General features: G+C 40.7%; 1 protein-coding gene across 2 annotated transcripts in view; it reads left to right on the top strand.

Annotated features, from left to right (window-relative positions):
* Positions 1-18,650, top strand: part of sev (receptor protein-tyrosine kinase sevenless) — a 58,303-nt gene that overhangs the window by 29,951 nt on the left and 9,702 nt on the right. For both annotated transcript variants that reach the window (XM_074099317.1, XM_074099315.1), the window contains exons 13-31: positions 71-209; positions 359-560; positions 766-955; positions 1,196-1,314; positions 1,810-2,005; positions 2,244-2,410; positions 2,905-3,092; positions 4,473-4,677; positions 4,957-5,226; positions 5,702-5,907; positions 6,298-7,121; positions 8,549-8,686; positions 9,322-9,556; positions 10,131-10,330; positions 10,804-10,939; positions 12,667-12,800; positions 13,057-13,272; positions 14,541-14,677; positions 15,586-15,750. In XM_074099317.1, the coding sequence (XP_073955418.1) occupies positions 71-209; positions 359-560; positions 766-955; positions 1,196-1,314; positions 1,810-2,005; positions 2,244-2,410; positions 2,905-3,092; positions 4,473-4,677; positions 4,957-5,226; positions 5,702-5,907; positions 6,298-7,121; positions 8,549-8,686; positions 9,322-9,556; positions 10,131-10,330; positions 10,804-10,939; positions 12,667-12,800; positions 13,057-13,272; positions 14,541-14,677; positions 15,586-15,750 (4,067 nt within the window). The remainder of the gene's footprint in view (positions 1-70; positions 210-358; positions 561-765; positions 956-1,195; positions 1,315-1,809; positions 2,006-2,243; positions 2,411-2,904; positions 3,093-4,472; positions 4,678-4,956; positions 5,227-5,701; positions 5,908-6,297; positions 7,122-8,548; positions 8,687-9,321; positions 9,557-10,130; positions 10,331-10,803; positions 10,940-12,666; positions 12,801-13,056; positions 13,273-14,540; positions 14,678-15,585; positions 15,751-18,650) is intronic.

Here is an 18,650-nt window from a genome sequence, read left to right as displayed (position 1 = left end):
AGTTATTGCGTTTTCAGTTGAAGTTGATACTTACTTATACATAAGTCTTAAATTAGTTTGTAATTTTCAGGACCCTGGTCATCAGAGTTTGTGGGTAAAACGTTAGCGTCTTCACCAACAACTTTACACAGTACATTGGTATGGTCAGGCCCGGATGGTCTTTTACAAACCGATTTAACTGGTGACAATATGACCACATTGATACACAGGTAAGAGTGTGATAAAATTACATGGCCTATCGTTGTCTGGTAGCTAAGAATAGAATTTGTAAATGCAGCTAAAATGCAGCCAATCTCAATCCAAAATGACGGATATGAAATGAAAAAAAAAATCTAAACTCCATTTCTTACTTTGACAGAGCTCACCTTAAAAAGATCCATATCGTCGACATATCTTGGTACCGGGACAAATTATACTTGGTGACAAATGCTTCCACCGTGATGTGGTACAACACGACTTCTCATGAAAAAGGCTTGATGAACAATATGGAGAACGTCGGGAGTTTGGCTGTGGACTGGGTGGGCAAGAGGATTTACTGGTCCAATCCTAAGCAGCAACTAGTAAGTTTCTGGTCCTAACTTCTTCAACTTGGTTAAGTATCCATTAATAATCGACTCAGGTCAAAGAGTTTCAATATTTTCTCATAACTCGGTCTTACTATATGTTCAAGAGGCTTTCTTGAGAAACTAGAAAAACAAACTAACCAAAGTCTTCCTTAAGTCGGACCTGTATTATTCATTGCCATGTATATCTATTATCCACTAGATAACAAGAGGGAACCTTGATGGTGGCAACAGAGAGCCTGTACCCATAGTGACAGTGGCTAAGGAACTAACCATAGATTCCCTAGGCGCATACATTTACTGGAACACCGGCCATGCAGTGGAAGCTGCTCGACTGAACGGCGAGAAACGAATGGTGTACTACCCTGCACAATTATTTAGTGGCAAACAGGGTAAGATAATAAAGAGTTTAAACCGTTGTTGTGCTTGCTTCTTGAAGCACACGTTGTTTCAACCATTATGATGTTTATAGAAAAAGATGATCGTATATATAATAATCTTAAATTCATTTGTCTCTGACTTGTGTTTTAATGCATTATGTTGTGTAGCGTATGAATGAAATCTGTAGGTTAAGATGTTGAAGCGTCTTCGCACAATATTGTTCAAGATTTAATATAAGACTTTGTTTGTAGTGATGGGTCTCACGGCTGATTTAGAGAAGAAATGGCTGTACTGGCTAGTTCGAAGTTACGACGGCTCCGAACTACATCGCGCACCGACTGCAGATCAGATCTCCCAAAGTGTTAACGAGGTACGAGTCTCTAATATTCCGAATTTTTCGTGTAATGCACCGTATCATCAAAATCATATTTTACGACACCTATTTCCGTGCAGATTAATTTTAAAGAATCCGATTTGAAACTGAAATCTGTGTTCCACGTATACAAGGTTGTATATAAGGTTGACTGGCAGAGATCCCTTCAGGGATAAGTCCACCTTTATACTTAACACATTTTTGGAACCTTTGTATTTCCTTTTTGTTCAATAAAGAGTATAAACAAACAAACAAACAATATTATTAACTTTCTATAAAATCGAACCTTGCCCAAATACAAACTCAATGCAATGAGAAATCAGACTGGGGGTAAAGAAACTTCGACGGAACATTTTCTAATAATAATTGGTGGCTCTGTTTTAGGAATGATCAAATCTTAGGACAGTGAGGTCCCAGCCCCAGTATACACATCTTGAGCTTTTCACACATTATGGCGTATGGCAAGGACACTGATTGAAAACCTATTTCCAGGTATCAGGTTCCCTTGTGAGCAGGCTTGCTGGCAGTGCTACTTTGGGTCCACTCTGCTACTTCAGTGGGCGGCTAGTTTGGGTTGCAGACGCTCGGCGAGCGGTTGTATCCGATTTAGCAGGTCGCTATACTGCAGAACTGGTTTCACGTGTACACGTTATAGCTGTACGGGACCCTACTCTGCATGCTCCCAGTGGTAAGACTGTTAATAGTATATACCTTGATTAACTGTTCTATTCTATATCAGTAGACTCAAGTGAACGAAGATAAACTTAAATATTTTACTCTTTTTGTCCGTATTTTGGTGGCTTGTAGGAGTCTGGTATAAAAACCACATAAAGCTTTCTCGCAACTTCATCTAACGTAGCCAAAAGTGCTCACAACTATACAAAAACATCTCAATTACAAAGATAACCTTTGTTTTTGTCCTACAGAGACCTTGATAGCCATTCCGGAGACAATCAATGCTTCGTCGATCGTTGTATCCGGAGTCTGGGATCGGTTCAACGTGACATGGACGCCGGCCGCGCGAGTTAATGTCAACAATAGTCGTGTATACTATGACGTCGGGTTAAACTTTTCTGGACTCCTTAAGATTGAGGTAAGAACCTTTTTGTCTTCGTTATAATGTGGTCTTCAAAAAAGGAGGAGCTGCTGTATGGTCCTTGGTTGATACATCTTTTTTTTTAAATATCGTAATAAGGAATATTATTTTGGTGTGGATATTGTTTTGATACCCTGAACGGAACTTTATTTAACGAACGGCCTGGCCACGACTAAGCGCAGCCTTCGGCGTGGAGAGCGAACTAACGCAATAAATAGAGATGAGGAAATTGTATCACGTACCGTGGAACCTTTGTGTTGACATCCTATACACCTGGCAAAGAAATCATAGCGAAATTAACTATGAAAAGGTGCTGCCCTGGTATGCTAAGTTCCCTCGACTCGACTCGGTAGTCGTTACTGGGCGTAAAAAGGTGTAGGTGTACCATACTTGCTTAAAAAATTTACTCTATGAAGAAAAACCAAAACAGCTTGTTGATAAAAAAAAAATTCGTCAAAGTATAACGTGAGAAATACTTTACTCGTCTTCAGAAAACCGTAGAAGTACCGTGGATAGACATCTCGTCGAGTAACATCCCGCCATACAGCAACGTGGAGGTGACAGTCCGCGCGCACACGCACTGGGGCGGCAGCGCGGTGTCGCGCGCGCAGCGGCACTCCCCGCAGGCCGCGCCCGCCGCGCCGCGCCACCCGCGCCTCTACATACAGCCGGCGCATAGGTCAGTGTTATGTTATCCCTACTGTCTGGCTGGCGCATAAGTCAGTGTATGTATGTATGTAAACTCTTTATTGTACTAAATAAGTAAACAAACTCAGATGACAAACAATGAAATATATGTACAAAGGCGAACTTATCCCTGTTACTTATCCAGTGTTATGTAATCCCTACTGTCTGGCCGGCGCATAAGTCAGGGTTAACTAATCCCTCTGTCTGGCCTACCTCTGGCCCTTCAGCAATGGCTTGAGTAAGGATTCGCTGGGACCCCTCGTAAATCCCTTGCAAATAACTGGAACGTCCACGTCCATTGGAACAATCCGAAAAGCACTCCTCGTCCCTCCCGGAAGCGGAAAAGAAAAGTGGACAGCGCTAGGAGACAAGCAAAACACAACATGCCAATAGAAGCAGCTATAAGGGTAGTCCTACCCAAAATATGGCATCCACAGCCACGTCAGAATTCTGAAACGATCTCCAACCCGCCCTTCCATTGGAGGGCAAAAGAAAGGCAGCCCTTGGTTTTAAATAAATGCATATGTCAGAAAATCCCCAATCCCCAAATGCCTAAGCTTAAAATTTTAAGTATAAAAGGGTTAGGGTCGGTCAATTAAGAAACCAATGGGGATCAATAAAAAAGACTGATTCAAGCAGGAGCTCGTGGATTTTTCCTAACTGCACGCCCCCATGTCTTATAAGGCACCTCATATAAAATTTTCAAAACTAAACAAGTAAACAAAAGCAAGGACCTTTGGTCTTTGGCCCTTAAGACGACTCAACCCCAAAGAAAACCCTACAAGCTACATGTACTCGTACAGGGCGTCTTCAAATTCTTCCTGAACAGGAGGTTTTAAATCAGATTTTTTGCCACAAAGTGAATTCCGCCTTTGATGCAGTCCACTTTGAACATTGTCCTCTAATGAAAAGAGCTATATAAAAAAACTGACTATTTCTCAAAAATGGTGAAGTATTGGAATATAATTAAATGGTGACTTTTACTTTTATTCCAACAGAATGTTTATGCTTTCACGCCTTTGTTCGCATTAAAAAAAATTACATACTGATGTATTTTTCCGCCGTAAACACCACAAGCTGTTTCAGACACAATAAAAAAATTCCGGGCTCCAACAAAATAACTGATAATGGCCATTTGAGTTGACGACTTGTGCCAACTTATTACCATGACCGTTTTAACTTTTTTTAAAGATAGAGACTCGGCAATTATGGAATATTGTATGCGACATTGTGGTCGAGTCTAGCGAACCTGCAATGTTTGTAACTTTTTAATTTTTCGTTGACCATAAACTATGCACTTTGCCTTCTGATATGTAAAGAATAATGTCAACTTTTACGAATATTTTTGAGACAAGTTTACTTGGTGTCTTAGTGGCGGCGCGCTGACCGCGATATTCCGGTGGGAGGCGCCGGCGCGCGCGCACGGCGTCATCCGCGGCTACGAGGCGCAGTGCTGGGCGCTGCCCACCGCCGACACTGGCGCCGCGCCCTCCGCCTGCGCCGACGCGCGCCTCGCCCCCACTCACACGCAGCTCATACTGCGGGACCTTGTCGCTGGATCCACTTATTACTTCCAGGTAACCAGAGGATGACGATGCTTCTATAATGTACTAGCAGTACTGCCTCCTTTAGATCAAAAGCTCAGATTACAGAAAGAAATCCGTTAATATTTCTATGATCGAAAGGCACGAATGGGTTCTTGTGCTTTTTTCTTGTCTAACGCGTGCACGAGCAATCGTGTCATCATTTATATTTATGGTAATATATAAAATAAGATGGCGCTTGAAAGTGATGCCAAATACAGTATTTAATATTTAACATCAGAAAGTTACGGATATTTCTATTCTACTCCAAAGGTTCGAGCTTACACGGACGCTGGATTCGGCGAATATTCCAACGTGGCGTCAGCCTCTTCAGACCACTTGAACCCTATACCTAAAGTGATGATATCATCACAAGAGTTCCTCAAAATCATCGACTTGGACTCTGGGGAGAGCGAGACTATACCCAAAAGCACTGGAACGCCTGTGGACTTCGCGGTCTCGATCGAAGAAAACGTCGTCTACTGGGCCAATAATTTGGAAGAGATCTTCTCTTCTAGAATCAATGGCAGCGGGCATTTTAAGGTAAGATCGTAGTGGATAATATTTCAAATATTTAATCACGGTTCTGAAGTCTCCTTCACAACTGTGATGGCGGGGGATGAAGTAGTGATGCAAAGTATCCCAGCGGGGGTAGAACAACCCTAAAGCTACGAGTAGCAATGGTCAGTGGCACTAAAATTAATAAAATGAAATCTAGTTTCTGTGCGGTGGTTCTTAGCATTTTTTTAATAAAATTGGTTAAGCCGTTTTACGTACGGACGAGCACTTGTCCTCACCTACCCGCACGCGACACACACGCCTTACGCCCTTTTTATTTGTACGTGGTATTTCGCAATTAAATTGAGTTCTCCCGAGTTCTGTCTCCGTGTTTTTGTTTACGGAACATCTGCATCTCAATATTGAACTTTAAAAAGGCAATGGCGGGGGGGTTGTCAACTTGTTTAACTTGGTTAGGTCATGTATTGAAAGTCTTGTGCTAGTGTAGGTCGTTCCACAGTTGGTGTCAAACAACGGTTCGGCGAGCAGCATCTGCGTGGACTGGGTCGGCCGGTCGGTGTACTGGGCCCAGTCGGAGATCACTTCCGTGGAGCAACACGTCGTGTACCGAGCCGATATCGGGATTCAGAACACCAGGCCACTCATCACCAGGGTCATTGTGACCAAACAGCCGATCTACAGTCTGCAAATCGTGCCTTTACAACGGTAAGTGTTGCACGGAGCCTTATTTATTTACAGCAGTTTCCCGAAATGGTGCCCACGGGAGATCCGACGGTCCACAGTAAAACTTTGACAGTCGTCTACGAGAAAAAAGTTTGGGAACTTCTAATACACAGTGTACCTCTGACCGTGGCTTTAAATGCAAGATTCGATTCTACTCGCTTACTTAACTGAGCTACTTTTGTTCTTCAACTTTTTTTAAAACATGACCTGTTTTTTTCATACAAACTAAATGCAATTTTCACTTTATTAGTAATAGAAAGGGAGTATTCTCTTTTATCTTACTTAATCAAAACAAATAAATTAGACACGAAATGGTTATAAATATATACCTAACGAATCGTTTTGCTGGACTAACGCTCTTATTATTTTCAGTTCATTATACTGGTATGAAGAGGACAGCTATCCAGGTTTAGGAACATTGATGACGTCCAAGCTAGATGGCACCAACGTTAGGAAGTTCTTTAACATCTCTGAAAAAGTTAAAACACGTGACAACTGCGACTGCCCCGAAAGTCCTCAAGTGGCGAAACCTTTCGTCATCGATACTACCAAGAAAGAACACGAACTGTTCTGGGTAGACCCTTGGGTACCTCGGATACTAGCAGCTGATATGGACGGCTGCCACTGCAGAGTAGTAGTAAATGCTACTGAGAAGAAAAAATACGGGTTCACACCCATGACCATAACAGTCGACAGCAAGTATATCTACTGGTTTAATTCCACTGAGAAAATAATCTACTATACTAATAAGCATAAAAGGAATAACATTGAGCAAGTTAAGACTTCCCACGGATATAAGATCATGGCTTTGGATCCGGGCAACCAGCCGTATCCCAAACGTCATTGCTTGTTGCCTAAAGCGCAGAACCTAGAACCACGTGTGGTGACAAATTCAGCCAACAGTATAACGCTTCAACTCCCAACAGTAAGCAAACCTGAACAGTGCAAAGACTTAGAATACGAAATGGCGGTGACCGAGTATACGGTGTACTACCGACTGCACACTACGAACGATTTGAATTGCAACAAGGAACTCTGCCCTTTCATTGTTACCACTAAAACGGAAATAATTCTGACTGAATTGAAACCGTTTACTGAATACACTGTGACGGTGGAAGCGACTAATTATTATGCGAAATTGCACGAAGTTTTGCCTTTAACGGGTGCACCGATTGTAGTAAAAACCGCTGCGGAAGGTGAGTTTTGTTGAGTGTATTAACGCTTTTAACCAACAAGCCTGTAATTGTGTCTATACCTATTCGAATTTCTTTCGCTTCTGAAAAATCTGTTTTATCAAAACGCTTCAACCGATCCTTATCCTTAGGTACTAATATTATAAATGCGAAAGTGGCAACTGTCCGTTTGCCTCTTACCTCTTCACGCTTAAGCCACTGAAGCCATTCAGATGATTTAGATGAAACTACCCTGTTTCCCGCGACTCCGACCGCGTAGAATTCATTTATCGCTATCCCGCGAGGCCTATGCAATTTCCCGGATAAAAACTAGATCCTGTTCTTCCCCGGGATACAAACTATCTGCATACCGAATTTCACTTTCGCATTTTTATGTTTAATGGGATTTAGTATGGAGATATGGTGACCTTGGAAAGGACATAGGGTAGTTTTTTATTCGAGTAATTATAACAACTTAAAACTGCCTTGGTCGGGTGGTTGTCACTTGTAGGAAAAGCTTTATTCAATTAAAGAGCTGAAAAAGCTTACTACCTACTATAAATTTGAATTATACGCAGACTGAGTCGCGGCCAAAAGCTAGTTTATTTATATCAATAAATATCAATTTAAAGTATTATAAAAGACAATTGAGGGTCACAAAAACATTTTGTAGATATTTTTGTGGGGTCTCTAACTATGTTAGCGAGTAAAACTTGCACAAGCAACTGACGTCCACTGCTGGACATAGGCCTCCCCCACAAGCAACATCTAGCAAATAAAAATTGAACCGAAATTCAAACTTTTATTGATGTTGTGAGTTTGCTTGCATACATAAGTTATTATAAAGGCCCGGAATTTTGCGTGCGACTATTGACAGTTTGTAGGGAGAGAGCACCGCTTTTTATCGATGTTATCGACAAATCAATAGTTTTTAAATAAAACCTCGAACTTTTCGATGATACGTACTAATTTCAGCAGTCAATGATGAAAAAATTCGAAATATCGGAAAGTTTAAACCGTTTAAATTAATTTAAGTTTACGAATACATTTATATTTTACAACCTGAGAAAACATCCCTCTGAGACCACTTAACGTTACGTTACTTGTTTGCCTACCCTTTTATAAAATAAAAGAGAAAATATTATTTTGTAATCTTTAGTTCTTACCATAGCTCATATAAAGTATTTTATAATAATATTCCAAGCAAAAATATATTCACAATCATGTATTAAAGTTACAACATAAATTTAAAAAAAATATCGATTTGTCGATAACATCGATAAGAAGCGGTGCTCTCTCCCTACAATCTGTCAATAGCCGCACGCAAAATTCCGGGCCTTAGTTATTATTAATGCATTTAGTAATAGTCAATTTCTTTCGATATGTATGTATATTAGACATACATATAAGAAATTGATGTTCTTCTAATACTATGTTTATCTGTTTTTTAGCACCGATGGCGCCTAGAGATGTAACTGGCATAGTGCTGAGTCCAGTGTTAGCCCGAGTCACGTGGACACCGGACCCTGGGTTGTGGTATGAGCTACATTGGAGAACCGAAGACGCATCTTTACAACACAACTTCAAAGGTAACAATAACTTTAATAAGTTTCTGTTAAAAAATAATTTTTTAATACAAGATTTTTTGATAATTGTACTTTTTGTTGATTGTACTTACATTGTCATCGAACTTACAAAAGGGTCAAAATTAACTTGCAAGATTTGAACATGAAACTACAGTGAGACTCACTCATATTAAATTATATTGACCCGGATAACTTACGTCTTAAATGGATTTTAGCTCGACATGTTAGGAGATTTGACCCAACAAACAGGGCAAGCTAAATAAAAGCTTGTCAAAATATTAGTGTACAATGTCAATTGTTGTCAATTTGGTGCTAAATTTAATCAGTAGCGGCGTTAGGGTAGGGCGCGGTGGGGTGGCCGCCCAGGGCGCCTCGGATTTAAAGGGGCGCCTGAAGCCTATACCTTCTAGAAAATTCCCAAAAGTTGGGGGCGCCCTGGAAATCTCGCCCAGGGCGCTGGCAGAGCTAAAACTGGCACTTAATTTAATCCGGGCACAACCTACTAACCAAAAAAAAGATAAAGCTCTTTCTGCTTACCTTTAGCCGTATATTTGCAATATATAATGTGAAACTTTATAAAAAGTATACTGTGTTGCTGGCGTTTCTTGAAAAGTAGTTAAAGTATTCATACATTTTAGAGCACAACACGATCGTGGTGACTGAAAGCGGCGGCGCAAATATGATGCGCCTTTCCCCTAGCACGCTTTACACGGTCTGGGTAAGGGCGCAGTCCAACCACAGCGCCGTGGCGGTAGATTCTGTCCCGCTGAAATTGAAGACCTACCCCGTTCCCGCTCCGCTTGCGCTGTACTCTGCTGAGGCGTATAAACTGCTGGTTTTGTGGCCGAAACCTACATCTTATAAATTGCATCAGTGAGTAGTAGACGTAACTTACTGTCAGATTTTTACACGGAGGAGGATAGAAAACGTAAAAAATTATTTTATTTTGGATATTACTAATACTGAGCTCAAACTAAGATACGATAGATAATACTTATAAATATTATAAATATACAATATAAACTACAAAAACAACTGAGAAAAATATTATTATAAGCATTAGTAAGCAGCGTACAAAATTATAAGCATTTCAGTTTATTTTTAATTTCTACTCTTTGTTGTGGTAGTATTACGCTTTTTTAATATTTTGAAAACAGTTGAAGTAGATCAAAACTATCTTAACAGTTTTTATCCAGTTATTAAGGAAAATATTATCAATTAGGCCGTTTTTTTATTGTCTTACCCCAGAACTCTTTTTTTTAATTCTTTCCTTTTTCATCTGGGCGTGTGCACTTCTAGTTTGCTCCCATTTCAATCGGCATGAAATAGGTTTCTTTTTACCCGACTTCGGCAAAGCCAAAAAGAAGGGTAATGATTTTAGCAGTCCATTTATTTTTGTATTTACTTATGTTACAATTATTTGTTTAAACAACGCTCATTTACTCAGGTATCAAGTGGAATACTCTGACGGCACCGCGTCTAGCGGCGCGTGGCTCGCGGCAGCCGACGCGGACGGCAACGGGCTGTGGGCCGCGACCGGCCTGCGCCCCGGCACTCCGTACCGCTTCCGCTTACGCTTGCAGTACGACCCCACCGGCCCGCCGTTTTTCTGGCCACTCGACTACAATTTTGTTTATGAGACTATAGGTGAGTGTATAAACTCTTGATTATTGATTTGAATACTCAGCAGCGTTGTGACCAGAGGGTCTATTCAAATACAAAAACGGTCATTTGGTTGTGATCACGTGTCAGAAACGTTGCGCAATATGTAGACCCTCTGATGCCGTATTTTCTAACGCGCTGACGTTTGCAATCGCATTCACCATCTCTTTCTATTCACTTTCTCTTTCCGAAAGCGATTGTGATTTCAAGTCTGTTATAGGCAAAAGATCTCAGAGCTTTAAACGCTAGCGAAAACAAAAAAAATGGGGCCCATATAAGAACCGTATTATTTACTGGCTGCCTGTATTTTATGAACTTAAAATAAGTACCTGTTGCTGCACATGCTGATTTGGGATTATTTCGTGACCGTGATACGTATTTTATTTTAAGTATATACGTAATGTCACGAATCAATATTTTATTTTTTTCACATTTTTTACAAGTTTTTTTTGGCACAGGTGACGTCCCCGGTCCGCCGGGCGAACTCCGAGTCGAAGCCCTGGGCGAGCGGGTGCTCCGAGCGTGGTGGACGGAGCCCGACAACCACGGTGCCACTGTCGACCACTACCGCGTGTGGGGCCGGCCTGCGCACAGGTATTCATCATCATTACTATTGGAGGTTTACTTCACAGTATAGATCCATTACTTCAGGTGTTCCACAGGGGTCTCATTTGGGACCATTATTATTTATCCTGTACATTAATGACATTACTGAATGCATTAAAAACTCAAATATGCTTTTATATGCCGATGACGCAAAGATTTTTAGAATTATTCGCAATAAAGATGACTGTAAGGCATTACAAAATGATTTAAATAGTTTTGAGACCTATTGTGCCTCAAATAACCTGTTTTTAAATCCGGATAAATGTTCTATTATTAGCTTTAGTAGGAAAAAGACTAATGTGGATTTTAACTATAAACTTCGGAATAGAGAGCTAGGCCGTGTTGATCAGATTCGGGATCTAGGTGTAATTATGGACTCTAAGCTTACCTTTATTCCTCACTTAGATAGTATATTAAGTAAATCCTTTAAGCAATTGGGTTTTATATTGCGCGTAGGAAAGCCTTTTAAGAGGTCTTTGACGTTAAAGGTACTATTCAATAGTTATGTCCGTAGTCGATTAGAATTTGGTAGTGCAGTATGGAATCCACTTTATAAAACACATAGCGACAGATTAGAAAAAGTACAGAAAAAGTTTGTTAAGACAATTGAGTATCGTACCTCGAATGAATATTTAGATTATGCCACCGCCTTGAAAAGGCAAAACATTATCTCTTTAAGTCATCGTCGTGAACGTATTGACTTGTTACTTCTTTATAAAATCATAAATAATCATATCGAGGCCCCTTCATTGTTACAATCCCTTTCCTTTAGAGTACCCCGTCGTCGTGAGCGAGTTTGCAGAAAGAAACCTCTTTTTCATATCCCCCGTAGTCGAACTTCGTATGCGAGCAATAGTTTTATAAAAAGAGCGTGTAGGTTGTATAATGATAAGTATGTAAATCTGGATATTTTCAGTAATAAGTTAAGTAGGTTTAAAAGACAGTCTTTGCAGTGTATAGCAGAATGTGAGTAGGTTTAGCTTTCATTGAATAAGTATGTTAAGTATATATAATTTAACTTTGTTTTTGTATGTAAAGGTGCTTCAGCTTTATTTAGTAAAGTATTTAGTTTTATGTAGTATAATTGTAAGGTTTCAATATTTCCTTTAGGAAACTGTAAGTCTAGTTCTCATAAAAATGTTACTGTAATATATATAGCTATAAGAGACTGTTTGTTTCTGAATAAATAAAATAAAAAATAAAATAAAATAAATATAGACCTCACCTATAGAATAGACTCCAATTGCTTTGATTGGAAGCGGCCTCCTTACACCGTGAACTGGCTTTAACTAGGTTATCCGTCCATTTCCTTGGTGGACGTCCTACGCTACGCACTCAGGTACAATCAGGTATTATAAAATCACAATCAGACCATTAAGTTTATCCTAAATGGGCCCACGTGGAAACTACAGCGCTGGCCTTCTCAATTATACAGCAATACAAATAATTTTTATTTGAACACCACAAATCGATGCAGTAAATTGCAATAATGAACTCTGTCGCATTGACACATTGACAATTTTGCATGGAGTTTAGTACGTGGCTGTAAAACGACAGAGTACGAAAGTGTATAGCTACTTTTAATGCTGACTGTACCTACCGAAAATGCGTGCGTCTTTGAATTATTTTTAATAATGTCTACTAAGCTATTTAGTGTTTTGTTCTTATATGCTCTAAAAAGTATTTTACTCTCTAAGCTTTATATCGTTTTACAGGTTGATTCATGCTAACGACAACATGACAAAAGACATATCGGAACTACTACCAAGTGACTTGCCGAGCGACGTAGACGAAGAAATGAAGCAGCGCATAGTGAGGGAGGGATTGGAACTGCTTCATAATGGCACTGGTATGTGGAACGAATTTAAGCAGTACATCGTTATTCGCAAATATAAAGTACGATTAAGTCTCTTTTTAACCGGCTAGCAAGTGCGAAAGGAATGTACATATACATAGTCTGCGATAAGGACTGGTGTATACAGCAGAACATGTGCTTTATTTTTACGTAAAACTGACCTGTAATGGCTGTTATAATATTCGTAAACTTTGTTTTTTTAGCAATAGAAATGTCTAAACGATCTTAACTCGAAACTTTTGTTATCTAGATACGTACTGGCTCATAAAAGGAGGTGAAGTCTCCGAAGGCTACGAAGCATTAGTACAAGCAAAGAACAGTTACGGGTGGGGTCCACTGTCGGCGGGTGCGGAGTTGGACGCGGCGCCGCTCGCGCCCTCACTGAGGCCCCACCCCGCCGCGCTCGCGGTCGCTGTGGCCGCTCTCGCTGCGCTTGTGCTCGCCGTTGCCGCTTGCGTATTTTATAGTAAGTTAAGTGCTACGTATGTATAGTAAAGGTGCGCATTTATACAGGTTGGAAACAAAAAGGTACTAAGGGTATTAAGAGACCATGCCATACCCAACTGTATATGTTAGACCAATCTGCACTTAGGTACAGTTTTTTGAGGTACCTACAGCCGACGAAAAAAAAAGACAGATTTTAAGGTCCAACAAGAAGGGTCTAGTAAGTATTAATTAGAAAAGCCAGAAATCGAAAAGCTATGCTCTCACATTTGCCTACTTCAATTCTTCCCAATGGGAAAGCGTGGGCTACCTTTAAATCGTAAACCACACTTAGGACGGCAGGGGGTCGGGTCGGGAGGGTGGCGGACCTATTTACGTCGCTACGTATAGACGAAATCACACCGACGGCGGTCGCGGGGCGCAGTGTGGCCAGGGTATCAGACTATGGCAAGCCGAGAAATATGTTTTAGTATTTTTTATAATTTAATGTACCTACATCCATCTTGTTGCCGTAAACTCTTCAGTTTGGACGAGCTTACCAAAGCGCACTGAAGGCACTAGATAGAATTTTACAGACATACACTACTTGGAGTCCACACAAGGGACAATTTGGTCGGTTTCCGAACTCATTCTCTCCCACAGGCACTGCACTTTACACCGCACTAAAACCAGAATACCTAAGTATTTATTTATTTTTTGAAATTATTGCATCAAATCACAACGCTACGCTACGGCCCACGGTTCGAAATAAACAATCATGCAGTTAGTTTCTCGCCCGCGCACTCGCGTTCCAAACCAAACGCAACAAACTTCACACCGTAAGCCAGATTCAAAATTGCAAAGAAAGTGCTACATATTGTATCTATACATAGATATTTGCAAAACTAACGTTTGGAAGCCCCGTAAAAGCCCACGAGAGCGAGCGAGATGTCATGCTATTTACAATGTACGCCACTATCGCCGCGCCGCCGCCGGTCAGCGCCACTAGCCGTGCCGCGGATTACTTATGCAAATCTTAGTATTTTACGTAGAATAAAGCGCGCTCAATTATTAGAGTGATTTTATTAGAACTTTTTTTCTCGTTTGGACGTTGTTCGGTATATAAGGCAAGCGGGGCGGGTCGTACGCGGGCGCCGCTGTATGGTGTTTTTCATATAACGCCACGTAAATAGGCCCGCTGTACTCCGGACCCGACCCGCTGCCGTCCTAGATGCGGCTTACACTTAAACAGTCCACACATGACACAGCGCATATATTGCGATCCCATCTATCACCAATATATTTTTCCAGCATACAACAGCCGCAGCAAAAAGAAGACAGTTCTTGAAGCCCAAATGCTAAACGCAACGCGACGTGGCCCGGACGTCGAACTAGCGACCTTGCGGCAGCTGCCCATCCGGCATTCCACCAACATTCTATACAATCAGGTAAAAAAATAAAAAATCTTTTGCTGACACTACTATAAAATTTCATTGTCAACATTGTATTGTGTTTATATTTATTCAACTACTTATGTATACTTAAGCTTAGATATTGGTCCAGAAAATCACTTAAAGACAAGCAGTATCAGCTCAAAAAGACCGAGACCTGTTGCTCGGGCTAGTATGCGTGCGATAGTTTTTAACACGGCGTGACGTCACCCCCCCCCCCCCCCTCTCGAACTTTGACGCGCTTCATCTTTTTAGTTTTTGATTAATTGACAAGAAAATACGTGTCCGATATTTTCAGATAATCTGACAGACTGATTAGAACTTTCTAAGAGATTAGCTTATTTAACATTAGTGTTTATCCACGGCTTCGCACGCGTAAATCATAGATCCAGCAGTAGAATTGGAATTGAAATTCCGGGATTTCACTCAATTCCTGCGGGATTCCCCAAAATTTACATTATGGTTTTCATAGCATATGAAAAACAACCATGGCTAATTTGATGACTCTAAGCTCAGCGGTTGATATTTTGAGATTTTACCAATTTTTATCTCTATCCCGTAGGAATATCGGGATAAAAAGTAACCTATGTCTTATTCCAGATGTCTAGCTATCTGCATTCCAAATGTCATCCAAATCCGACCAGCCGTTTTAGCGTGACAGAGTAACAAACACACACACATACAAACATTCGCATTTATAATTATAATACAAGTAGGAATAAGTAGAACTAACCCTGTATTAATAGCCTGCTAGGCTTACGATACTGTACGGTCAAGGAGCCACCATGGAACCTTTTCAAAGGAAAAGTCATTAGTATTTTCCTTGTTAATTAATGCGATGTCACTGAGAAATGGTCCCATGGTGTCTCATGAATTAAAGTCGTTGACCGTACCTTCTTTGCCAGGGCGTCCACTGTCCGTCGGACGCGGAATTAGCGAGCCTGCCGCACATTCGGCGCGAACAAATCACGCTTACCAAGTTCCTGGGGTCCGGCGCTTTCGGAGAGGTGTTCGAGGGCGTCGCCCGCCATATTGACAGCAGTTCAGCTGACACCAAAGTTGCTGTTAAGGTAAATGCTGTATTTAAAAGCTGGTGTTAAGGGTTAAAACCGGCCAAGAGCGTGTCGAACACGCCCGAAATAGGGTTCCGTAGCCATTACGAAAAAAAAATATATTTACTCTTAAACTAGTAATAATTCTCAAGAAAACTTAAAAAAACCACCCCCACTCTATGGGAGGTACTCTATAAAAAATTTTTTTTTGTTTTTTTTATTATACCTACCATTTTATTGGCATAGTTTACATATATATTCGTGCAAAATTACAGCTTTCTGGCATTGATTGTCCCTGAGCAAAGCCGCGGACGGACAGACAGACATGGAGAAACTATAAGGGTTCCGTTTTTGCCATTTTGGCTACGGAACCCTAAATAGTGCATTTCAGGTATCAAAACGTCCCGAATACGGAAGTGCACTTTTGCTGAATTAACCTTTGGATCTGTTAGATTTTTTTCTTGGACTTTGGTGTTGTTACTGACCGATTCAATTGCGGTGGGCACGTATCTGAATATCGAAAATGGTCAAAATATCGACCCTAATCTAACCTAATCTACTTTCGATATTTTGACCGTCGACTTTTTAACATTAGTTATACCGTAAAACTACACAACTATGGTACCGAATCGTAAGGTTTCAACTTTGTGCTTTTGCCTCTAACGAATGGATTGACATATTTAAGTCTTAGTTATGTCTTTAGATAAAGGAAAATGTGTTAAGGCGCGCTTATAGAAGAATTTTCGGTATTTGAGGGGGTGAAGCAGACGACGCGGCGGAGGCGAATGCGGGGCGTCCAGCGCAACGCCCGCGCGTCTGTCACGCAGCCCGTTGACGGCCTTATTCTGTTCGTATCCGTATTCTGGTTAATGTGAGTTCCGGATTTTTCGTTAAAATTATAATTACACAATTTTCGGTTTAATTAAGAAATTCTTCGTTTAATGTAAATAGTCTTGGTAATAAAGAAATATTTTATGCCTCTTCATGCCCACAGTTTAATTTGTAATGTAGGTAATGGATAGACATTAAGACTGAATAGGTAGACAGACGAAATGAAAATACATAGGTAAATCAATACAAATAAAAAAAAAACAATTTTATTTCAATCTGAAAATCTAGATTACAAGCTAGGCAAATCTATACATATAATAAAACAGTAAAGAAAAAGTTGTCTGTTCACTTTTAACAAATCAAATCAAATCGTTTATTCAGTAAATAGGCCGCAATGGGCACTTTTACACGTCATTTTTTAAACTACTAGCGCTTTCGGAAAGACCATCATTGCCAAGAAAAATGCGCAGCAAGAAACTTGGCAGAGAGAGTTGCATGAAAAAACATTTTTTCCAACACACGTAGCTGTTTTCCACGACTTGGCCTCACTAATTCGCGGAGGAGCAAGACAGATATTCCATTTTTTTTATTTATTTTTTCAATAAGAGGTTTTAGAAACGAAGTTCAAAACTCCGAAGTTCAGAACTACATCAGAACTGCGTAAGAACTGCACTCAGATTGCCTAAAATGGCAGTCCTCTGACAGTCGGGTGCAGTGCTGATGCAGTTGCACTAACTGCGCAATAACTCCCATTTTGCAGCCGGATTCCAGTTGGAGTGTATGTTTTTGTCAATAATTTACTAGTGCAACCAAATGCGACCATCTTATTTTATTAAAATAATTTATGTTAAATAACTTGGCTGAATGCAAGATATTAACCTTTGCCTGCAATAAAATGAGAAAATTTAAACTGTTGTGTCACTATCAGAAATGTCAGTGAAACTGCCAAAGGGATCAAGCAAGGCTACTACGAAACTTGAAACTCGAAGTTCATGTCGTGCGGTCCCTCTGACACTTATACTATTTAATACGAGAGCGAGAGGGACGGTACGATACGAACTTCGAGTTTCGTAGTAGCCGCAAGGTTCGCCGCATGTTCGCTGTGAGTAGTATAGGTTATACAACGTGCCTACAATTTGTACCTATGGCAGTCGCGGTAGAATTTGGACGAAGCCGTCCGCATCCGTGAGCGCCAACCAGCTTGCGGTCGTAGTACGAATGTGAAATCCGCTCAGCAGGGCTACTACGAAACTCGAAGTTCGTGGGTTGCGGTCCCTCTGACACTTATACTATTTACAGTGGCGTAGCTACCAAGGGGCTAGGCGGCGCAGTGTCCCGGGGCCCTCAAGCTCAGGGGGCCCTCGAAATTCTGCTTTATAGCTGATGATAAAGTTGCTTAGAAAGTATTTGTATATATAATGATTTTACTTCAAAAAACCTTACCAGTTTTGATAGCAGTGGGCCCCATTTTTTTATTTGCCCCAGGGCCCTAGGTTACCTAGCTACGCCACTGACTATTTAGTACGAGAGCGAGAGGGACCGCACGACACGAACTTCGAGTTTGGAGTTTCGTAGTAGCCCTGCTGACTCGGCCCGACTCCGGCCGGTCGATTAGTGTGTGGTAGGTACTTACCGTTTAGGTACTCTTATGCTTCTCATATGTGCTCTGAGTTCACTTATGCGTTTCCTCTTTCGCTTAACTTTTTTAATACTGCGATTACCCATATTATTTGCTCTCAAAAGTAGTACTAGCGCGTTAGAAAAATGTGCACAGGTCCGTCGTCGACTACGTACACGCGTGTACTGGCGACTGGGCAATACTTCGCCGCCGCCGCGCGCTAGAACCGTTTTATTTTGCCAAAGACGAAATAAATTGGTATGATTGATGTACTCAACCTATTGAAAATCTATGAAGCATAAATCTAAATCTACTAAAATCCTATTTAATAAAGCAAATTTTGTGTTGATATTCATAATATTTTTTATAATATTTGGTTTAACGTGTAAATGAAGGCTTTTTTAAAAAAAAATAATCTATCGAGGTTTTTGTCAGCAATCGTGTTTTTGATGAAGTCAAAAACTAGCTA

Source organism: Choristoneura fumiferana, chromosome 16 (genome assembly GCF_025370935.1).
Source record: "Choristoneura fumiferana chromosome 16, NRCan_CFum_1, whole genome shotgun sequence".
NCBI lineage: Eukaryota > Metazoa > Arthropoda > Insecta > Lepidoptera > Tortricidae > Choristoneura > Choristoneura fumiferana.
Note: the sequence above shows the minus strand (reverse complement) of the source record. Positions and strands in the feature narration are given on the sequence as shown.